The following is a 21,823-nucleotide window of genomic DNA, read 5'->3' on the forward strand; positions in this document are numbered from 1 at the left end:
CTGTTTTTTTAGTATTTGTTGTAGACAAATCTTTTACGGTGCTCTGATTTTCCACGAGTTTGATAATTTGATTGTTCATAGTGTTTATTTTCTTTCAAAATGCTTATTTCATTTTCATTTTTAACGCAATTAAAGCATTTTTCATCACGAAGTTTTGTAGTTTCTCCATGTATATAAGCGTGCACGTGTTTGTCAATGTTTGCCGCTTCTGGTTGTTCTGTTTTCGATGTGTATTGGTCAAAAATACTTTCCAAATTTAAGCCTTCACCCTTTAAAAAGCCAGCTTTTTTTTATTTGGTCCATACCATTTTAACAAGATTTCATCATTACTAAACTGCTTTGTGTCACCTCCTTTAGACATAAACAAATAAATTTTTGTAGCTGTTTAAAATCGCCATTCCCAACAAAGTCCATCAGAATTATTACAAGATAGATTACTTTTAGTGCTTGAAATTTCGTCAACATTGCGGTTACTAACATTTTTAACACTAGAATTAGTATTGCTACATTTTTAACACTAGAATTAGTACAGCGTGAGCTACGAGTATCTTGAATCATTGAACTATTTAGTGAAAAAGAAACCGTTGATGATTTCGCAGATGTTGAGTCAATTATCATACAGGAAAAAGATCCAATGAGAAAAATGCTAGAAAAATACCGAAAAACCTTTTACATTGCTCAAAAAATTTCTGGTGTTGCCAGTAAAGCTTGGAGCCACCAATTCCAAGAGCACGTGCTTCGTTTAATAAAGTCAGTCAAAGCTTGGGAGAAAAGAGAAAAAGTTGAACTCACGGTTGAGAAAATTCATGCTAAAAATGTTGAAATAATTTGTGGTGATGAAACAAGGTGTTTTATACAGCCCATCAATTAGAAAAATAAAAGGAGTAATGATGATAAGAAATTTCTCTGAATTCTTGATGTGGCTCGCACTCTGGCAAGGCAGTCATTGGCATTCAGAGGAGGTGGCGATGACAAGGATGGAAATTTCATTCAGACTGTAAATCTTCTCTCAAGACATTGTCCTGTTCTCAAGCTGTGGCTGGACAATCAGCGCCTCGGGCCATAAAGTACAACATATACAAGCCATAAAGTACAACATATACAAGCTCAGAGGCACAAAATGAGATGCTTCATTTGCCGGCTCAATCTGTGAGGGTTGAAATTAAGTCAGCTGGTATATTTTCTGTGTCTGCAGACAAAACACTTGATACATCGAATCAAGACAAGCTTATTGTTGTTGTAAGATATGTCGACCAGATGGGCATCCCATGCAAGAGACTGGTTGAAATGAAAGAGACCCTTGACAAAACTGCTGCTGGAAAGGCTAAAGATGTCATAAAATCTTTAATGAAAATGAAATCGATATAGATATGTTTGCATTTCAAACATACGATTTCACAACATCAATGTCTAGACGACTAAAAGTTGCTCAAAAAGTGTTGCAAGAAATTTTAAAACAACAAGTTCTTTACATCCCTTGCCAGGGACATTGGTCTAAAACAATCAACGAGCATTGTTACAAACATAGCTCAATAATTACATCAATGTACAAAACTCTAGAAGACATATATGTGTTTTTTAGCAAAAGCACAAAAAGAAATAAAATTATAGAAGAAAGTTGCAAAGATGTTGAAAACAATTTAAAGTTTTGAAACTTGTCAAAGATGAGATGGATTTGCAATTCGGAGTCCATTGATGCTGTCTGGAGAAGTTGAGGTAATACCAAATGCTATTGTGAAAGTTATTAAAGCCCGCGATGTAGAATCAAAAATAAAAGCTAAAGGCGATGGAATAAAAAAGAAATTTCTTAGTTTCAACTTTCTTTCTGCTCTTATGGTCATGCGAATCATAATGACAAAACCCAAAATCCTAACCAAACAACTACAGGAGTAGCTAAATATAGTAGATGCCCTTAACCTGATTGTTGCTACAGTAGAAAACCTTAGACAAATTCGAAGTAACGAGAACGGATTAGACTCTGGGATACAGGCAATGGTTGCAACTGGAACCAAAGTTGGAATAAACGTAATGGCAGAATACACTCGTCATCATCGATCAAGAAAGCCACCAAAACGAATTGTTGAGCATTCCGAAATAAAAACAGAAATATCATTTATATATTTCTACCGAAAGGAAATGTACTTGGTTCTAGACTCACTTATTATAGAGAATACCGATAACATTAAAGTTTGCATCGACCAGATAAAACCTCTTAATGAATGCTTTCAGCTGCCGCTAAAAAGGCCCAAGGCTGAAACAGTTAATGAAATGTGTGGTCTTTTTCTACTGGCAGTAAAAGATGTTGATGCAGAAATAGTGCTGTTTGAGTTGGAAATTTTCAATGATATTGAGTCATCACAACTTAAATCAGAACCCAAATCCTTCAAGACATTGCGTTTTTTGCTTTCAAATACAAAATAGTCTTTCCAACGGTGTGCAAGGCATGTCAACTATTGCTGACCGCTCCAGTGTCTGTGCAAAAGATGAAAGGTGTTTCAGCATGCTTAAGTTGTCAAAAACTGCCTGAGATCCACAATGAAAGATACGCGATTAAATGATTTAATCGTTCTTGCATGTGAAAAAGATCTTATGGACAATGTTGACTTAAATGGTATTTTAAAAAATTGGGCAACTGCAAAGATGCAAAACTGCCATTAAAGATTAAATAATATGCTAAAGTGCGTTCTGCCTTAAGAAGAGAACATGTATTACAAAATTATATAGTGAAAAATCTGTTCAATCAGCCCAATATTTATTATTGAATAAGTACTGTTCCATATGATCTGCAGAACATCTTGTGTCCTTGCATAGCAATTTCATCACCAGCCCCCCCATTAAAAAGGTGCTAGTTTCGCCCCTGGTAAGATGAATGGTCTGGTAGTTGGTCAGTGTGTGTTGGTTTGTGATAAACTGTTGTTCGTAGTTTTTGTTTGTCATGTTTTACTAAACAGTGGAGAAAAGGAAGAGTTCCGTTTTCTTTGACATCCTTGGTAAATTGTTAGTGGCCGTTCTGTTGGTTGATGTGAGTGTGAAAGTCATGAATCTCATCTGCATGTAGTGCTCTGATTGTGTCATCTACATAGCAGAACCAAAAAGATGGTGCATGTTTGTAAGTCGTGAGCGCCCATTCCTCTATAGAATGCATTACAATTTCAGCAACTACAAAGGGTGAGCCCATTGCTGTTCCATGTAATTGTTTGTAGTGAGTACCTTTGTACTGGACGTCGAGGTAAGGCAGAGCTCCAGTACCTCCATAATGTCTTCTCTCAGTAATGGCAGTACGTCCATAGTGTTTGTAATTAGGGTTTTTGTACAAGGAAGTGCCAGATTAAGTGGAATACTGGTGAACAGTGATTTCACATCAAAAGACACTAGTACATAGTTGTAGGGTATTTGTATAGTGCTCAGTTTTTTGATAAAAACATTACACATCACACTAATTCACAATGTCAATAGAAAATTGACACCCTCACATTACAACTAAAAACATCACACCTAAATCACACATAACAACTAAAAAAATTACACTTCACTCTAATTCACAATGACAATACACAATTGACACCCACCCATTTCCTGTACATGCAATACAATGACGTAAGAACCAGATAACAAATACAGCTAACTTGATGTTTACTCCTCATTTGACTCTGAAGATGACTACCACTAAGGTTGTCGAAACGTCAGTAAAAAACAACAAAAACAGTCCTTCTCAGGACTATATCAACCTGGACGATTTACATTTACAAACATGTAACATAGATCAATACAATATTGATGACTGCTTAATTCATGCATTGTCACACATGTCTATTATGCACTTAGAACTTATACTCTACCAAACGATTTTTCAAAAAAAAAGTCTAGAGCTTCATACATACCAATGCTACCAGGTGCTTGATTTGACTTCAAACCTTCGAATTGACGATGAAATGCCATTCCCTAAAAATGAAAAACACACAAAGTATATAAAATATGATATCCAACTCCTTTTAAAATTGACGAACAAATTATACACTAACCAAGTCCCAAGCCTCTCGTTTTTCTGTGTTAGATCTAGAGGTTTTACCAAACAGACAGAATCATGTGCTCTTTTATAAGGCAGAACAATAATAAGTACATTGGTCACATGATTAATAATCTAGTTGAGAGTTATACAATATATGATGTCATTTCCTTTTAACACTCCAACTTAACGATCAACTAAATTACTTATCAAGTTAAATTTGTTTTACACCAAGGAGATCTCTAAAACGTTCATATGTAGGATTGCTTAATTGTGTGGTTATAATGTCAGCAATCATTGATTCTGTAGGACAATACGTTACGCGTATTGTGTTCTCATTATCTTGCTCTTTAATGAAGTGATAGGATATGTCAATGTGTTTTGTGCGATTATGAAATTTAGGATTCTTGCACAATTGAATGGCACCTTGATTATCTTCGTAAATAGTTGTAGGGACAGGTTTCAACAATTCAATATCATTCAGTAGTCTTCTTAGCCAGATGGACTCTTGTGAAGCTGAACTCAAAGCAATATATTTGGCTTCAGTTGTAGATCTTGATACAGATGTCTGTCTTTTACTGCACCAGCTTATCGTGCTGTTTTGAATATGATAAACATACCCTTATTAGAACGTCTTGTCTCCACATCACCACCCCAATCGGTTTCTGAAAAATTACACAAATCAAAATCTTTTCAATTTGCAGTAAAGAAAAGACCATAGTCCATCGCTCCTTTGATATAACGAAACACTGTTTTAACTGCTTGCCAATGATCTTTACCTGGTCTGGACACATATTTAGATAAAGTTGTGATGGCAACAGCTAAGTCTGGACGAGTTGCAATAGTTGCATATGTTAGGCAACCTATTGCCATTTGATACTTCTGAACATCTACTGGCTTCTCATTATCAGATAATGATACAAACTTCTTTGATGTATCTAGTGGTGTTGATACTGGTTTTGATTTATCCATTCCAAAGTTCTTTAGTACTCCAAGCAAATACTGTGACTGACTTATACTAAGTGTTTTACCTTGACGATTGCACTTTATTGACATCCCCAGAATGTAACCTACTTCACCAACATCGTGTCATCCACATACAAGGCCAATATGACAAAGTTGATTCTACCATTTTTTCGTTTAATGGACTTTATGTAGACACACGAATCTGCATTACTTTTTCAATATTCATTCGATAATAGAAACTTGTCAATTTCAGAATTCCAGCACCGTGCAGCCTGTTTTAAACCATATATGGTTTAACCATATATGGTTTAACCATACAAACATACATAATTCTTCTTCTCTTGATTAACATAACCTTCTGGCTGTTTCATGTAAATTTCGTCTTCTAGCTTACCTTTGCAAAAAGGAAGTCTTAAGGTCAGTTTGGTGAATTTCCTAGTTGTGTATGTTCGCCACACTCAACTATAATCTAATTGATGCAAAACGAACTACTGGTGAAAAAACTTTTTCATAGTCAGTACCTTCAGATTGAGAGTAACCTTTGGCCACTAATCTTGCTTTGTATCTTTCCACAGATCCATTCTCCTTTCGTTTTACTTTTAATACCCAATGACATCCTACTATATTCTTCACTTCAGGAGGAGGAACAAGTTCCCATGTCTGGTTATCTAATAATTATTGATACTCTAAATCGGTTGCTGTTCGCCAATAGTTGCTGTTTACACCATTCCAAGCTTCTTGAATGTTACATGGTTCGTTGATGTCAGCAGTCAAGCTTTGTGAGAAGTAATTTTCTTCATGAAATCTGTTGGGAGGTCTAGACATTCTTCTTCTGGGAAGGGTTTGAGCTTCTTTAAGAAAATTTTCTTCATATGCTGCTGTCACTAGTTTAAGATGCTGATCTGCTTCAACTGTGTTTTCAATTTCGTCATTTTCTTCTAGAGCAAATTCTTCCATTGGTATTTCATGTGATTCATTAATCTTTTCTTCTTGTGGAGAGTAAAAGTTACTGAACTGTTTGTTCTCATTACCTTTAAAGTCGTAAAATCATGTCTCAAGAAAGATAGCATTCCTGCTGTCTTGATCCCTGGGTTAGTCCACTCTGAAATTGATTTTAAATTCTCCCAATGAGTGGGAGAAAGTTGGATCATCAACCATCATCACTAATGACATTGAAACCAAAATTTGAAGGACTTTCTTAGTGCAACAAAAATAGCATCTTAAAAACTTGTGGAAACTCAATTGCATTATTTCACTAACGTCTAAATATGCCGGGTTTTGAACTAGTTAACACGCTGCAATATACTCGTATTTGGTATCAGATTAAAGATCTTGCTCTGAGGATTACAAATATGGTTTTATTATTCTGGCCCAAATTCGTGGAGCAATTCTACAGCTTGAGAAATGTGGAGACTTTTTGCGTTAATTAATATTCGCGGTACTTAACTGACATGTTTATATATATCTAATTTTTATGAAGTTAACACGCTACAATATACTTGTGTTTAGTATCATCTAAAAGAACGTGTTCCAAGGATTTTAAATATGTCTTTATTATCGTGGCCCAAATTCCAGGAGCGAATCTACAGCTTTGGAAAGGTAGAGCATTTTTGCGTTAATTAATATTCGCGGTACTTAACTGACATGTTTATATATATCTAATTTTTATGAAGTTAACACGCTACAATTTACTTGTGTTTAGTATCGTCTTAAAGATCTTGTTCTGAGGATTACAAATATGGTTTTATTATCTTGGTCCAAATTAGTGAAGCGGTTCTACAGCTTATGAAATAGTTTTCTTTTTTGGTTTAATTAATTTGTGCGTTATTTAAATGAGATGTACTTATGTCTAATTTTGAAGTAGTGGTAAACACGCTGCAATCATTTTTCATTGGGTACCATTTTAAAGATGTGATTCTGAAGATTGGAAAGATGTTCTGATTATCTTGGCACAAGTTCGAGGAGAGAATCTACGTCTTATGAAAAGAACAACACTTTTGTGCTATATAATTTGTTGCAATATAATTAGAACATATGTGTCTTATTTATTTCGTCGAATTGTTGAGTTTATGCTAATTTATGCAAACGTCATTTTAAGAATTTCACGGTTTAAAACCTTTGTCGTATCCTGTGTTTGCGTCTTTCTTGACTGACCGTTGAATGGTTGATGTCAACGGTTTTCCTGTATTATCGAAGCAATTTTTACTTTTGCGAGAAAAGTTAATTCAGGATTATATTTAAATCTTTTGTGCTCTTCTCGTTTTCGTGTAACGTTTAATGATGAAGGTACGCTATCGCTTCTTCTTGTCTTACGGTCGTTCGTGTCTTTTATCATTCACTGCATTTGTTTGTGCTTTTCAGCGCACTGCTGGTCGTCGATCGAAATACACGTTTGACGTGAATGCAATTGTTGCAGCTATGTCAAATGTGTCTGGCGACCAAATCGACTCTTACAGAAAGTCAAATAGCTTCTGGGGTAAAATTCTAGTTGAACTTGGGATTAGAAACAAATTGCTTGCACGGAAAAACCTATATCTTCGCTGGCACGATAACCGGAATGGCATGCGATCTGCAATCGAGCATGGGCGATTAGAGGTACTCAAAGGATATTTAATTTCATGTATTGATCATTCGTTTGACAGTAAACGGTTTATGAATTTTGGGCGGTTTGAAAATTATCTTAAACTTTCTGATTGGTTGTTTGTGTAAAGATTACGAATTAATTATTTTTCAAAACGTAATGACCGTTTGAATATTTGTGATATCTTCTGCGCATGCGCTGATTGATAACCGATGTTTGTGCTTGAGAATCATTCAAAGTGAAAGCAAGCCCAAAATTTTCTACGAACTTAAATTAAAATGCAATTTGTCATTTGAGTTATTAAGATTGTTGTATTTTTGCTGTATTTGATACGTCGCTCGCTCAGTGCATTGTGATCGAAAATTTATAGCATTTTGTACTTCGTGATGTTATCAGTACAACAAAGACCTTGCATAGTTCATCGATATATAGTTGCATTATATGAAGCGTTAATCCTCACTTAAAGACGAAATAAAAGTTACATCGTCGAAAATATCGCTAACCTATTTATGTCAAACGCAAAAGTTACAAGCATTTTGAATTATCGGTTGGGTGGAATATGTACAGTTCAGAAAATTGTTTTAAAAGAGTTTTTGAGGATAAAGTATTCACAGCAAAAATGGTTTTCGATGCACGATCTTTTGGACTTCACCTTTCTCAATAAGCACAGTCACGTGACATGCAATGTAATGAAGGGCGTCTTGTAAATGCAGAATAGTTTAGATAGTTATTGGACCCACATGTGTGCATCGCTTAACTTTGTTTTTAAGGCTATTACACTATTTTTGAGGGATTAGCTCCATAAAAATTTGCGTGTATCCATACCATAGGCAATATATGCCTCACTTGCACTAAATTATGTAATAATTCAATTTTTAATTAAGGTATTTAAGTGGCTATATGCAAGTAAATACATTGATAATGTACACTCTATCGGGAATGATTTATGCAAATAGTTTTGATTTGGGTAATGCATTTCCATAAATCTGGGACTGACGGCAGTCGTATTCTTCTTTAACTTCATTTTTAATCTGAAATGTCTAAATGTCCAAGAAACGTTGTTTTTTGGCATATTATTTACATATTTGGCTATTTATGTCCAATCAATTTTAGTCAATTCATCTTTTGAGCGTAACGTCAGTGAACATTGATTATGGAGACATTGTATTGTAGCACATTTATCAACTGCGTTAACTATTTCTTTCTTTGTTCTTCTTGGCGGCTTCCAGCATTCCTGTTGGGGTATGGTGGGGAGGAGGGAAGGTCATTAGGAACCTCACACCTTTTTTGTAGCATGTGACAGGGATTTGAAAACGCGTAATCTTAGAAGTCTCACATTCTGTATAAATAGGACGCATGCTTATAGCCTTTAAAATAAAAGAGAATATTTACGTCGAATAGATGTTGCATATCCTTGCTGTAATGTGAGGAGGGGGGTGGCGGTGGCAGGTGAAACTTGAGTCTACAAATGTAAGGTTCAAGCAAGTTAAAATCGGTTGCTCATGTGTTCAGAGAATATTCTAACCATTTTAGGTGCCCAAATATAAATCTTTATATAAATTTTTTGATTTTTTAGATCTTTAGACATAACGTAATGGTTGAATTGTAAATATTTCAATATTGTTGTAATCATTAATATCGCCTTTTTTTATTTACAGCATATTTAATTATTAATATCTTGAAATAGTTTATTGCAGTATTAATAATGATGGTACTATTTGCTTTGTTCTAATCCAGACCATACTTCAAATTAAATCAATGTTTCTTCTGATGCACTCAATTTAATATACTACACTTGTTTGCATTTTTTAGTTATCAAATGCTGAAGATCTGTTAGCTAGCCATGACAATAAATATAATGATAATGCGCATCACCCGTCGTCGGGTCGCGAGTTTTTGCCATTTTTAGAGTCCCGACCATTTAACACTCATAGTGGTGAATGCACAGGAAACGACCATTATGATTTTGGCCAATCAGCGACTGACAGTGATGAGGCTAGCGAGGAATTCGACATGGTCACTACCCAGAAGCATTTAACTGGAGATATTCATTACACTAAAGAAAGTGAACATGGAGATGCATCTTCCATTAAACAAGATTCAAAAAAAGAAGTTTCAAGCAGACACACCAACAATGTGGTCAAAACCTTAGCACAATCCAATAAAGAAAACAAATGCATAAAACGTAGAAGATGCATACCGAAAGCCCATACTCCAGAAAGGAACAACCAAAAATTATGGTGTCTCTGTCAAAAAGAAGATGTTGGAATCTATATTTTGTGCGATGAAAAGAAAGAAGGTTGTCTGGAGTTTTATCATCCAGAATGCGTTGGTTTACCTCATTTTAAAACAAAGAAACAACTCAAAAAATACAGTAATTGTATAGACGGCAAATCTTATATCTGTCCTATTTGTGCTAGCAAAAAATCTCGCAATAAATACCGTCCACAAGAACTGCTGTCACTTTCAAACAAAGAAACTGATGACAATGATCCAATGCACGTTTTTGGCACAAATGATATTCACGAGGAGGGTGTCCTGGAGTCACATGGAGAAATGGAAGACGTGGTCGATAACAGAGAATGTAATGTACTTTTACATCCTTCTTCACCGTGCAGTGATGAAAAAGATGAAAACATATGTATTTCAGATCGTGTATCTTACAGCATGGAAAGTAGTCCCTCGATTGAGAAAGTCATTTATCACTCTGACGAATTTCAAAAATGTCATTCCTATGATTATAAGGAAGAGGAAAAAGTACAACTGACTGACTTCTCAAGCAAATGGCGCGATGATTGTAATGATGAAAAAGTATCATCTCCCTCAGCATTTTTTGCAAAACTTGGCAATGTTGATAAAAGACCTTCTACTTTTGAAAGTGATTCTAGCGAGAGATGGAAGCCGATGAAAATATCAGAAGATGAGGATAATTTGGATAATGCCTGTGCTAATGCAACATCTTCACCATTCAGTGATGTTGAATCGTATGAGATGTCTTCCAAGGAAAAGAACGTTGGCAAAACATATGCTAATATTACCCCAAACAATAATTGCAACACATCAAACTATTGCTCCGATGAGCACGAAACTTTCCAGAGAATGATGGACTGCCCATATGTGCCACGACCAAATACATTCTTTATAGCCGATGTTTGTAGGTCTGCAACATTTTTTTTGAGTGAAGCAGAGTGGTCAAGGATCAGACCTACCACAGAAAAACCAAACACTCTTCGGTGCCCATGGACGGATATCATGATGGATCACATGAAAAAATCCAACGCCTACTGCACCTTCCAATTCGAAAGGCATTTCATCGCTAAGGAAAATTCGAGGAAAAGCAATACGCCGATTGTGTTTAATGCTACAGGTCACTGCATCTTTGCAGATTGTTCCTGCAAGTTTGTATTGCAAATCTTTCGCAAAGACTTTCTTCCCAAGAAAGTTACTGTAACTTATGACGGATCTGTGAAACACGCTGCTGGAGAGCGCCAGTCTAGGTTCATAAAGAGTGACAAACGTAAGCAACTGGCAAATCAATTTCACAAAGGACCTGGCCAACCTTCAAAAGTGTACCAAGAAATAAAAGAGGGATTATCGGTAAATGCAAAGGCAGCTGGAAATAGAAATGAATGTGGTAAAATTCCAGAGACTGTGAGAAAAATAGCCAGTGAAGGAAGACAACAAACTCAGCTGGACAAAGACGTCATGACTTCTTTGAAGATGGCTATGGATGATTTAATTCAGCGAGAAAAACAGCGCGAGATGTCTCCCAAACAGATTGAAGGATTTGTTCAAGCAATTTCATTTTGTCCACTTTAAGTATATATGTGGAATGAAGATCAGGTGCGTCTTTGGCATTACTTATGCATGAAAGATATTGCATACATGGACGCAACCGGAACGATTGTGCAAGATTTCATGGGCAAAAGAGTACTTTATTATGCAATTATTGTTCGACACCCAAAGAAAGGAAATCCATCAGTGCCGATTGCCGAAATGATAACAAATGATCACAGTGCTCCCAGCATACGTTCCTTTATTGAGAGGTTTCGTCGAGATGAGGCAAACGTTTTCAAAGGAAACGTTCGAATACCTCGTCAGTTAAATACAGATTACTCAAAGGCGTTGATATTGGCTGCTCTGAAAGAGTTCAACGGAGAAACCCTTGCTCAGTTTTACTTCGAGCATTCAGGATTGTGCAGAGGATGGCATCAAACGAAGATTTTGCATTTATGGTTTTACATGTTGGCTGCAGTCATTTCATGAACATAATTCATAGGCGTTTGAAATCAATTATGCGTATCAAAGTCAGTACGACAAACGAGGTGTGGTATCGCTTTAACATGTATTGTGTGTCGCTGTTGGTAAACTCTAGAACCCAAGAAGAATTTGATCATATTCTTCTACCTGTTGCAATTTGCCTGCTTCATAAGACTCAAAATGATGAAGTCCAAAACGCGTTCAGCACCTTATGGAAATTGATCCATGCAATGGAGGAACGAGAACAAATCCTTGAACATGTTGAAGTGCATGGAGTCTTTTCAAATGCAGGCGATGATGATGCCGATCTTACTGAAACAGACAGAAATACAAGTCAAAATCCATTCAAAAATCATTACGATAGCTTGCTACGAAATGTCAAAGAAAGAGCGATGGAAGATGCAAAACATAGCAAGGCAAATAATAGATGCTACGCACCAGAATTTTTTGCATTCATAGAATCTTATCTTTGTGAGATGCCTTTGTGGTCTGGTGTACTTTTAGGTTCATTAGACCGATACATAGAGGAGAACGATCCAGTTTACGAAACATTACACGACTATCCGTACCTTTCATTTAAATCAGAAAACTCAAAAACAGAGGGCTATGTGGAAGGTGTCATGCGAAACTTAAAACAAGAAGATTTTCCAAACAAAGAAGACTGCGTCCTGATGCATTTGTTTGGAAAATTATGACAGAATTAGGCGACGAATGACAGATTTCTCGGATAGACTAACTGCTAATAAACCTACCAGAAAACAAAGACGTCCAATAAATTCTTCGAAAAATTTTCAGACGCAAACATCGGACAAAACATCTGCACAAGAAATCGATATAAAAGAAAATACAAAAAGAAGCGAAAGCAATACTATCGTAAGTTCAGATGACACTTCAGATGATGAAGTTGATGATTATTCACAAGTCAGTGAAACATGGGGGAAAAAGACTCCATCGACACCAAAAACTAATGCTAAAGTTGGACAATTCCAGCAGTCACCGGCAATTCCGTTAAGCGAAACTCAGAAATCAATAAATGTACACAGAGTAGACGTCCACCGTCATCATTCTTAAATTTTTCATAAAGGTAGTAAGAAAGAGAGCTTCTAAAATTGCCCTAACGCGTTTTTAACGAAAGAGGCAGCTAAATTATGGCTAGATATGTCGGCAGAGGACAAGTTCCGCTTCAAGGATACAAGTATGTTGACGAAAAACAAACAAAGTAAAGACAGCGAGCGTACGAAATCCAGCAAATCCATTGGTGCGTCGCACAAGATGCACGTGTTTTGCTAAGAAAAGAATTAACAAGAGGTTTAATCAATAAGGGTAACGATTGCTGGTTGAACAGTCTTCTGCAATGTTTGCATGCATTAAAAGTTGAATACCCGAAACAACGACAAAATGTAATCCAACTGTAGCGAAAGTACTGAATAAAACCTTGCGAATATTAAAAACACGAATGACAAACCTTTGTATCCACAACAGCTGCACGACATTTTAATAAGTATTTTGGTTATGAGTGGCCAACAACACGATATTCACGAGTTTTATAGTTTTGCATGAATATTGTGACGCAGGTTCCTTTAGAGGAACGTACAAATATAGAAAAATTTGTGATGTCTGTGGAAAAACTCGGTTGCATGATGAGGAAACCTTCACGACGCTTTTTGCTTCCGTTGACAATGCCAACAAAACCTTAAAAGAAAAATCGAAGAGAGTTTCATCGATTCTGTATTTACAGACTGTAGCACATACAGTGTGAGGACGAGTCATATTCGCATAGGTGAACTCAAAACACTGCCTAAAATTTTATGCCTTGGTTTCAAAAGATTTGTTTCAAAGGGATCAGGAGTTACGAAGAGTTGTCAGAGAGTTCCACTACCATTAAAATTAACATTGCAGAATGATGGTGCATCGGCCACTTATCAATTATCCTCATGTGCATTACATTACGGCTCAGATATTGATGTTGGCCATTACACAGCTGTAATATTCAAAGATGGAAGAGTTTATGAGGTCGACGATACATTCGTCTCTGATATATCACAAAAGTGGAAGCAAAAAGTGTCAACTTATGCATACACTACCTTTTACTCCGCTGAAAATTTTAGTGACAAAGGTTATGGAAACGAACGACAGTCGTCAACCCAACTCAGCGATGATAGTGACGATGAGGACATACCCCGAAGTACAAGCTCACCAAATTTTGTAGGCTCTGTTCATAGCACAAGTGCGCAAACCGCACAAACGAATAGTAGAGATGTCCAATCAAAGGTCGATAGTTTGCCTCCGTCAATTGCACAAAAATATAAGAAAATGTGCAAGGTATTTCACTCACTTTGTGATCTAAATGTAAGAAATGAACGTGTTGCTTCATTTAAAACACACGGATACAATCTTCTGGGAAAAGATATCAAAACTCTTGAACCTTTGGAAAAGGGTTTTTCAAACGATACATATGTTCTTTCCAACCCTGGATGGCTCAATGATGAGGTTATAAATTGCTACCTTCTATTGCTAACAAAAAACACGGAGAAGTTTGGATTGCGTAGTTTTGCATTCACGACACAATTCATGACAAAACTTCGATCCGTACGCCAGCCGAATAATAAAGAGCGCTTTCATGAAATGTTAAGGAGGCACTACCGAGGTGTTTTGTTTCATCTTTACGACGTGATTGCAATTCCTATAAATGTTGGAAAAGGTAGTCACTGGTGTATGGCAATAATCAACACTGTTGAATGTTGCATTTATTTGTACGACCCAATTGCAAGAGGCAGTCAATATCTAACATTGGTAGATAATATAAAATTTTACTTCAAAGAACTTTACCGAATGAGAGGTCAATGTACGGTGGCCCGTATCTGCAATTCACAAATTAATTTGTCAATGCACAAACATTCCCTTAAATTCAAAAACAATATATTTGATACAAAAATAATGTGCTGAATGCAAAATGATTTTGTTCAATGCAAAACAAATTTGATCGCAATGCAAAACAAATTTGATCGCAATGCAAAAACAAATTTGATCGCAATGCAAAAACAAAGTTACCGCAACCCAGAATTTTGCACTGTACTGTGGGTGGCAATATGTCGAATATTTAATAGAGTGGGACAGTGTGTATATCTGCGTTGGTTTGGGCTGCTCTGAGCCTTCAAGGCAGCTCTGTTAAATCACCTTGTGTGACTCACTCGACTGGGAACTCCTCCACTTCGTCGAACACGTCTTCATCTTGTACAAGTTTGTCTACTTTCATGAAGAACAAGGAGGCTGAACGACGGTCGCATTTTGAGCCCAAGAGGAAAAAGTCACGCTCTGCAACATCACGAAAAAATACTGATGTTTTTATAACAGTAGGTTTAATGGAATACGACCACGATGATTCATATACGCCAAGACGGGTTTTTGGTAAAACATTTCCTGTGAAGGTGACACCGGACATGGTGTATGATCAAGTTCTTAAAAGATCTTTGACCAAATGGGCTAACTATGATAGAACATTTTGCCCTGATAGAGGTTACGTACTTGTTTACCCAGATGGTCAATAACCAGGACAAGCAGACAATTTCAAATAATGCAAAATAAAGCAAATTCCGAAGAGGGACATCTCGCACATAAGTCTGATGATGTCTTTGGAATAAAGACGAAATATTACACATTATTTTGTTTCAAACTCTTGTAATATCTTGAATATCAAGAAAACGAGATGTCCCTCTTCGGAATTTGCTTTATTTTGTATTAGATGGTCAATTGGCACGAACAATTCCTAGGTGTGGACGAAGAAATCGTGATGGGCAGGTACAAAGAAGAACTTGGGAAAGCGTACTCAAGAATAAATTTGTACCTTTGCCCTGTAGCACCAAAACAGAAAGTGAGAGCGAATGATGTACTCATCACTGATCTACTTACCGAAAACGACGATTCGGACCTTAATAGTGAATTACAAGAAGTGCCAGAAAATTGTAATGGAAATTTGGCAGTATCTCCAGAATCCAGTGGAAATGGGTCCGGGGAAGCTGCTGCAACATCCTATGCTTTGACGGACTTTTTGTAAGTGTAACATGTAATATGACTAAGTTTTTACTACTTTATTGTGTATAAAGCAATCACTGTTGGTTGTATTAAATCTATGAAATCTTTTGTTATTAGACCAGTTGGAGTTGATGAGAATGCTGCTGTGCAACAGGCCATATGTAATAGCTTGTCTATGCATGTCGATGTGGAAGATGCAGTTGGTGATGCTATCACTGACCCTGAAATTCTCACAAGTGATGGTTTCTTGAATGCAGTTAAAGCATGCAGCAAACAAAATTCAAGGAGACCCTCGAAACATTGTTGTTAGCCGATTAAGCATATGGCAAACTGCGCATATTTTAGAAGGAAAGGCTTCCTTAGTTCTGCTGGCATTTTGAAAGTATCATTTGCTACATTTGAAGAGGAGGAAGATGCCGTAGATCAAGGTGTCCCAAGAAGAGAATTCTTCCATCTACTTCTTGGAGCTATTGCACGAGACAGTGGAATAATGTGTAGTAAGTTATGAATTAAAGTTCTTGACTTGGAAATGTTGTGTACTAAATTTCAAGTTTTTATTTCATTGCAGTCTGTAGCCTGGTTGTAGAGTGTGCCACTTTATTTTTATTGGCTAAATATAAATTTTCTGTAGGCATGCCAACAGGTTGTGTAATTCGCTGCAATGTTGGAGCCTTGAATCAAGGAACATTTTTGGCTGTTGGACACATGTTGGCTACACTTGTTGTGCAAGGTGGAGAATTGCCACGAATATTTAGCAAATCTGTTTGCCAATATATTGAGGCAGGGTTTGGCAGCTGTACACCAGATATAGACGAGCTACCTGACAAGAACATTAGAGATTCTCTTTTAAAGGTATCAAATGTTCGACATCACATGGCAGAAACCAATTTGCCAATTTTTATTGACACTTAAATTCTTTGAAACTTAATTTTTTTTTAAACAATTTTGGCAACAATTGTTTTCATTATTACTATAGCTGAAAGCTGCAAAGGATCAAGGGGGTGTTGATTCTTTTTTGGCTGAGAGTGAGTGGAGATATGACATTGATGGATTGTCCCAAACCCTCCTAATTAAAGATAAGCTGATGTTCATTGAGGAGGTCACCAAATACTTCATCATCATAAAATGCAAACCAATGCTTGATCAGCTCATTGAAGGCCTCAATTATTATGATGTATGTGGTGTCGTATATTTAATTCAAAGTTTAGTTTAATTTTATTTTATTTGCCTGCCTCCATAATAGTGTTATAGTAGTAGCACTTTGGGGTATTATGTAAAACAAAGCAAAACAGAGAAACTAATGCTAGTCATGTATTATTGGTTAATACATTGAATAATATACACAGCAGATATTAGCACTGAATATTGCAATAGTATTAATTATTGATTTCTATATACTATAAGTAAAATGCCTTTCCTATTCAAAGGTTTTGCAACTGGTCCGTGCTAATAAAGGAATGGCAAACTATTTATTCCAGTACAATCCAGAGGAAAAGATGGATGGCAGCAAGCTGATAAAAATCATGAAACCTAATTTTTCTCCAATTGGTCACCATCGTAGAGAACCACAAGAAATAATAATGGCTAAATTTATCGCCTTCATCAAGTCCATGGAAGGTGAGTGACAATGTGATCTGTCCCAGATCGAAGCATCTGCTTTGCAATGGCAGATTTAATAAGTGTCTTTTCTGTATATTTCTGTGTCATATGATATATATTACATATTACTATTTAATAGATGGAAGTTTGCTGGGAAACTTACATGATGAAGGAATCGAGTTGACAGAAGAAGAGCGCTTTGCTTCTGAAGCAACTCCTAAGCATATTCTTCTATTTGCAACTGGTGCAACCAACGTACCTACTATTGGCTTTGTACCTAAACCAACAATCACATTTGTTCATGATGATGGCAAGATGATACCATCAGCTCAGACCTGTTCCAACTCATTGCATTTGTATGTGAACAAGAAGACACTAGATTGTAGCCTGGCCCATTGCTTGCTGACAGCTTTAATGAATGGAGGAATATTTAGTAAATTGTGAGGAAGAATAACAATGTGTCCCTTGTTTTGGGATTTAGTTAAACTTTTGCAGAGTTATGTTACAGACATTATTTACAAATGGTGTGCCAAAAAAAAAAAATTAAAAAAATTTAATTCAAAATTTTTTTTCAAAATTAAATTCAGCTTTGGGCAATTCCACGTAAGATATGGTACATTTCAATGCTCTTCTCCAATGTGTTGGTTGAGACATACCAAGTTCATTTCCAATGGTGCAATAATATTCTTGAATAACATTTTCTTCCATGTACTCATGACAATATTGAGACATATCTTGAAATTGAGCATCAGTCACTTGCTTTGCATAATTTTGTGCACCATTGCATTCAGGGAGAAAGTAAAGTTCATCTGGTCTTCCAGCAACTGTGTCAAACCTTGACTTACGGATGTAGTGGGAGTTCCAATTACGCTTGATGCTTGTTAGATCTTCTTGTAATAAATTGGCAAAGCAATACCACAAACATTCCTTGTCTAGATCACTTGATGTATTTAAATGCCCTGTCTCAATCATATCTTTAAAACAATTCATCCACCAGTTCGGCGATTTTTCGTAGAAATGCCCACCAAGATTCAATCCGCTGGTTTGACTGAGAGGAACCATACCGATGAGCATTGATACCTGCCATCTCATCATCCCCACTAGTTCTAAAATAAGCTTGCATTGCTGCCATTATGACATTTTCAGTCCCATTGTCTGTTCTCAACAATGTGGGCATCCACCATACCTCTTAACAGCATCCAGGAAGTGTTGACTTGTAACAGCAGGATTGTTATTTGTTTTGCATACTTTAAGCCATAAAACTTTTCGGCTATATCCATCTATGCATCCATGCACTGGGAAGCCATATGGCTTAAGTTTGTCATAGCCATCAACATGCCAAGCATAATTGGGACCTGGGTTGTGGTAAGTTCTTCACCTAAGGGTTTTGCCCTGCATTTCCCTCACGCCATCAGGATCCAACTCATTAACAAAAACCCTGATCGTTTCCCTGGGCACTTGGTAACCTTCCCGTTGCAAGGTATGCCACACAGAGCGATAACCAGCTGAAGAACCTGGTCCATCAAGCTCGTGCTGTATTCGTTGTTGAATTAGACTTAAATCATACTCCTTGTTCCTTCGACGAAGACCAAGAGATCTTAGCTTGGTATTAAGTGTTCGTAAGGAGATGTTAATGACCTGAAACTTGCCAAGGAATTGCATAATCTTCTTGTATGCAAAGCCTTCTCTGAAATAATGCGCGATTAGTTCGTCACACGTATCGTCTCCTCCAGGGATTTGTTCCTCCGCGTTTCGAAAGCCTTGTAAGTGATTTCCACAAAATGGGCAATATTGGAATGTGACCTGAATATTTTGACCGCAAAATGGACAATACATTCCTGGTGAAATTCAGCAAAACATTACAAACCAACGCAGATATTTTCGAAAGAAATCTAATATACACTGTCCCACTCTATTAAATATTCGACATATTGCCGCCCACAGTACAGTGCAAAATTCTGGGTTGCGGTAACTTTGTTTTTGCATTGTGATCAAATTTGTGTTTGCATTAAATTATTTAATGAATCTAAACTAATTTCATTTCCTTCAAATTTATATACATCTTTGTTTTTTATAACTTTCACCATTATAAAGAATTACTATATATATTATTTTTTTAAGTGTCTTTAAGGTGCGTTTAAATTATCTTTTGGTTTATACAATGTTTTTTCAAAATTCTTCAAAACAACTTCTATATTATAACTAGTTTTTTTACAACATAGAATAAAATCTCTAATCTTTTTTAGTAGATCTTTAAGGTTCATATATAACATACTATAGGTTCTATAATATATAAATAAATAACCAGAAACAAACGATATTTTTGGTTAAATTAATAACAAAAGTAACAGAATACACTATAGTACACTGACTATATATATAATAGTAAATGTTTTATTTCTTCAACTGAACCCAATTGTTATAATAATTACAGTTGATATCTTTATCCCACTCGAGGATTTTATAAATTTCACCAAATAATCTATCATCAAAAATCCTCTTTGTCTTACAATTTTTCATATCTCTAACAGATTGTTTTAATGGTATACCCCTCCTACTAGCTAAACGTATTATATAATAATTATACATACTAACATTTTTTTTATTAATTAAATTATGTTTAATCATAGTACTGACAACCTTTATAAAATCATTTGTCAATTTCTCAACATATTCAAAAGTTACACACAATCTAATTTTATTATAAAACCATTTTTTCCTTGAATGAACTGATCGTTGACACTTCCAAATCTCTGGTATCCATTCATTAACTATCTTATATGAGTGAACAGAACCACAGTGTATACAAACATTCATTTTATTATTATCTGAAATAATTTCTTGATTTTCGCAACATAAGTATATCTTAACAGAACTATCAATATAACTATCACATATCTTTTTATCACAAAAGCAACAATTTACGTAACCAAAAAACTCTTCTAACTCTTTATGAATTAATTCATTACCATACATATAATATAATATTATATCTTTAAGTAGTTTTATATAATAAATATCCCGATATAATACCAAGCCATAGCATTGTAATAGATTGATAATTTTTCATATTCTTAGATTCTTTGTAAAAATCATTTAATTTTGGTTCTCTATGAAATGTTAATCCGTTGTAATGTATTGTTTTTACTTTTCTAAGCATATCTAAAGCTTTGTTCGTAAGTTCTATATCATTATCAGCATATTGAAGTTCTTGTCTTAGCTGTTGAATTTTATCATGCTGCTTGACTTCATTTTCATAGAACGCCTCTTTAGCCTTAGATAAGTCCTCTAGAGCCTTGTTGTTGCGTTTCATTTCCTCGGCGTAACCGTTTTTATCAAGTTTATGAAATAGCCAGCCTGCTAGGGAAAAACCTAACCCATTAACAACTGCTCCTATAGATGTTGATAATCCACTAGTAATAACACTTGTCATATATATTTATACAGATTTAACTGGATTTTCAGGAATCCATTTTTTGTCTTGAGCATATTTAACTAGCATTGTTGATGCTGTAATAGCAATAGCTAGTTTTGTAAAATCTTTAATATTATCAGTATCTGTTAATTTTTGGCCTAGTAGTTTTTTAGACGTCATAGAAAGACCTACAGCAGTTGTTGTCACAAGCACTGCATCAAAAGCTTCATTCATAAATTGTTTCTTAGTCATAGTGTTACTCATATATAATAGGAAATATTTTATTCGAATGAGTCTAAATTATATTTTTTATTTTTTTGTATCAAAACATGTTTTTCACTAGTTGTTTCTTCTCTCGCTTTATCGTTTGTTAATTTTTCCTGCCTCTTATCATCTTTCCGTGCATAATAGAGGCTAGCAATAGCGGTTATCACTCCAACTGCTCCAAATAAGAATCCGTAATTAATATTCCAGCTATCATCCTCAATTTTCTTTTTATTTTCTAATTCAATCCTATCTCGCATCTTTTTTTCTTTAGAAGCTATCGATATAGAAGCAAGGCGTTTCCCAGCTTCAACCCTAAATGGATCTTTCTCTTTCTTAACAGTAGTTATCTTTGGGTTTTTTTCAGACATGTTATATAATACTGTAGATTTTGTTCACAGATAACTCACAGATAACTTATAGATAACTCACAAATAACTCACAGATAATCTTATAGATAACTCAAAGATAATCTTATAGATAACTAACAGATAACTTACAGATCATTATATTTTTTGTTATATTTACTCACCATACCATCTATAGTAGTACAAAAGTCAATTATAACATCATCGATAACTTTTATGTCTGATAGAAATATCAATTCATCATAAGCTAATCCTCTTAAATAAGATCTTATAGTCATAAGTATTTTTTCATATGATTATATGCAAATTTACACATTTCTAAGTTATTATTA

At 35.5% G+C, this 21,823-nt stretch overlaps 1 protein-coding gene across 1 annotated transcript; it reads left to right on the forward strand.

The window, feature by feature from the left end:
- The first annotated feature begins 16,167 nt into the window (after positions 1 to 16,167).
- LOC124449197 (G2/M phase-specific E3 ubiquitin-protein ligase-like) lies at positions 16,168 to 17,888 on the forward strand. Its single transcript, XM_047000140.1, has 5 exons — positions 16,168 to 16,342; positions 16,477 to 16,697; positions 16,822 to 17,019; positions 17,273 to 17,462; positions 17,584 to 17,888. Exons 1-5 carry the CDS (start codon positions 16,168 to 16,170, stop codon positions 17,886 to 17,888), a joined length of 1,089 nt encoding a protein of 362 aa, XP_046856096.1.
- The last annotated feature ends 3,935 nt before the right edge of the window (positions 17,889 to 21,823 follow it).

This window comes from Xenia sp. Carnegie-2017, unplaced genomic scaffold (genome assembly GCF_021976095.1).
Source record: "Xenia sp. Carnegie-2017 unplaced genomic scaffold, XeniaSp_v1 HiC_scaffold_23, whole genome shotgun sequence".
Lineage (NCBI taxonomy): Eukaryota > Metazoa > Cnidaria > Anthozoa > Malacalcyonacea > Xeniidae > Xenia > Xenia sp. Carnegie-2017.

Coding starts and splice junctions, on each gene's coding strand:
- LOC124449197 (XM_047000140.1), top strand. CDS start 16,168: ATGGCAAACTGCGCATATTTTAGAAGGAAAGGCTTCCTTAGTTCTGCT. Junction 16,698..16,821: donor TTAGAGATTCTCTTTTAAAG/GTATCAAATGTT, acceptor TTATTACTATAG/CTGAAAGCTGCAAAGGATCA. Junction 17,020..17,272: donor AAGGCCTCAATTATTATGAT/GTATGTGGTGTC, acceptor TCCTATTCAAAG/GTTTTGCAACTGGTCCGTGC.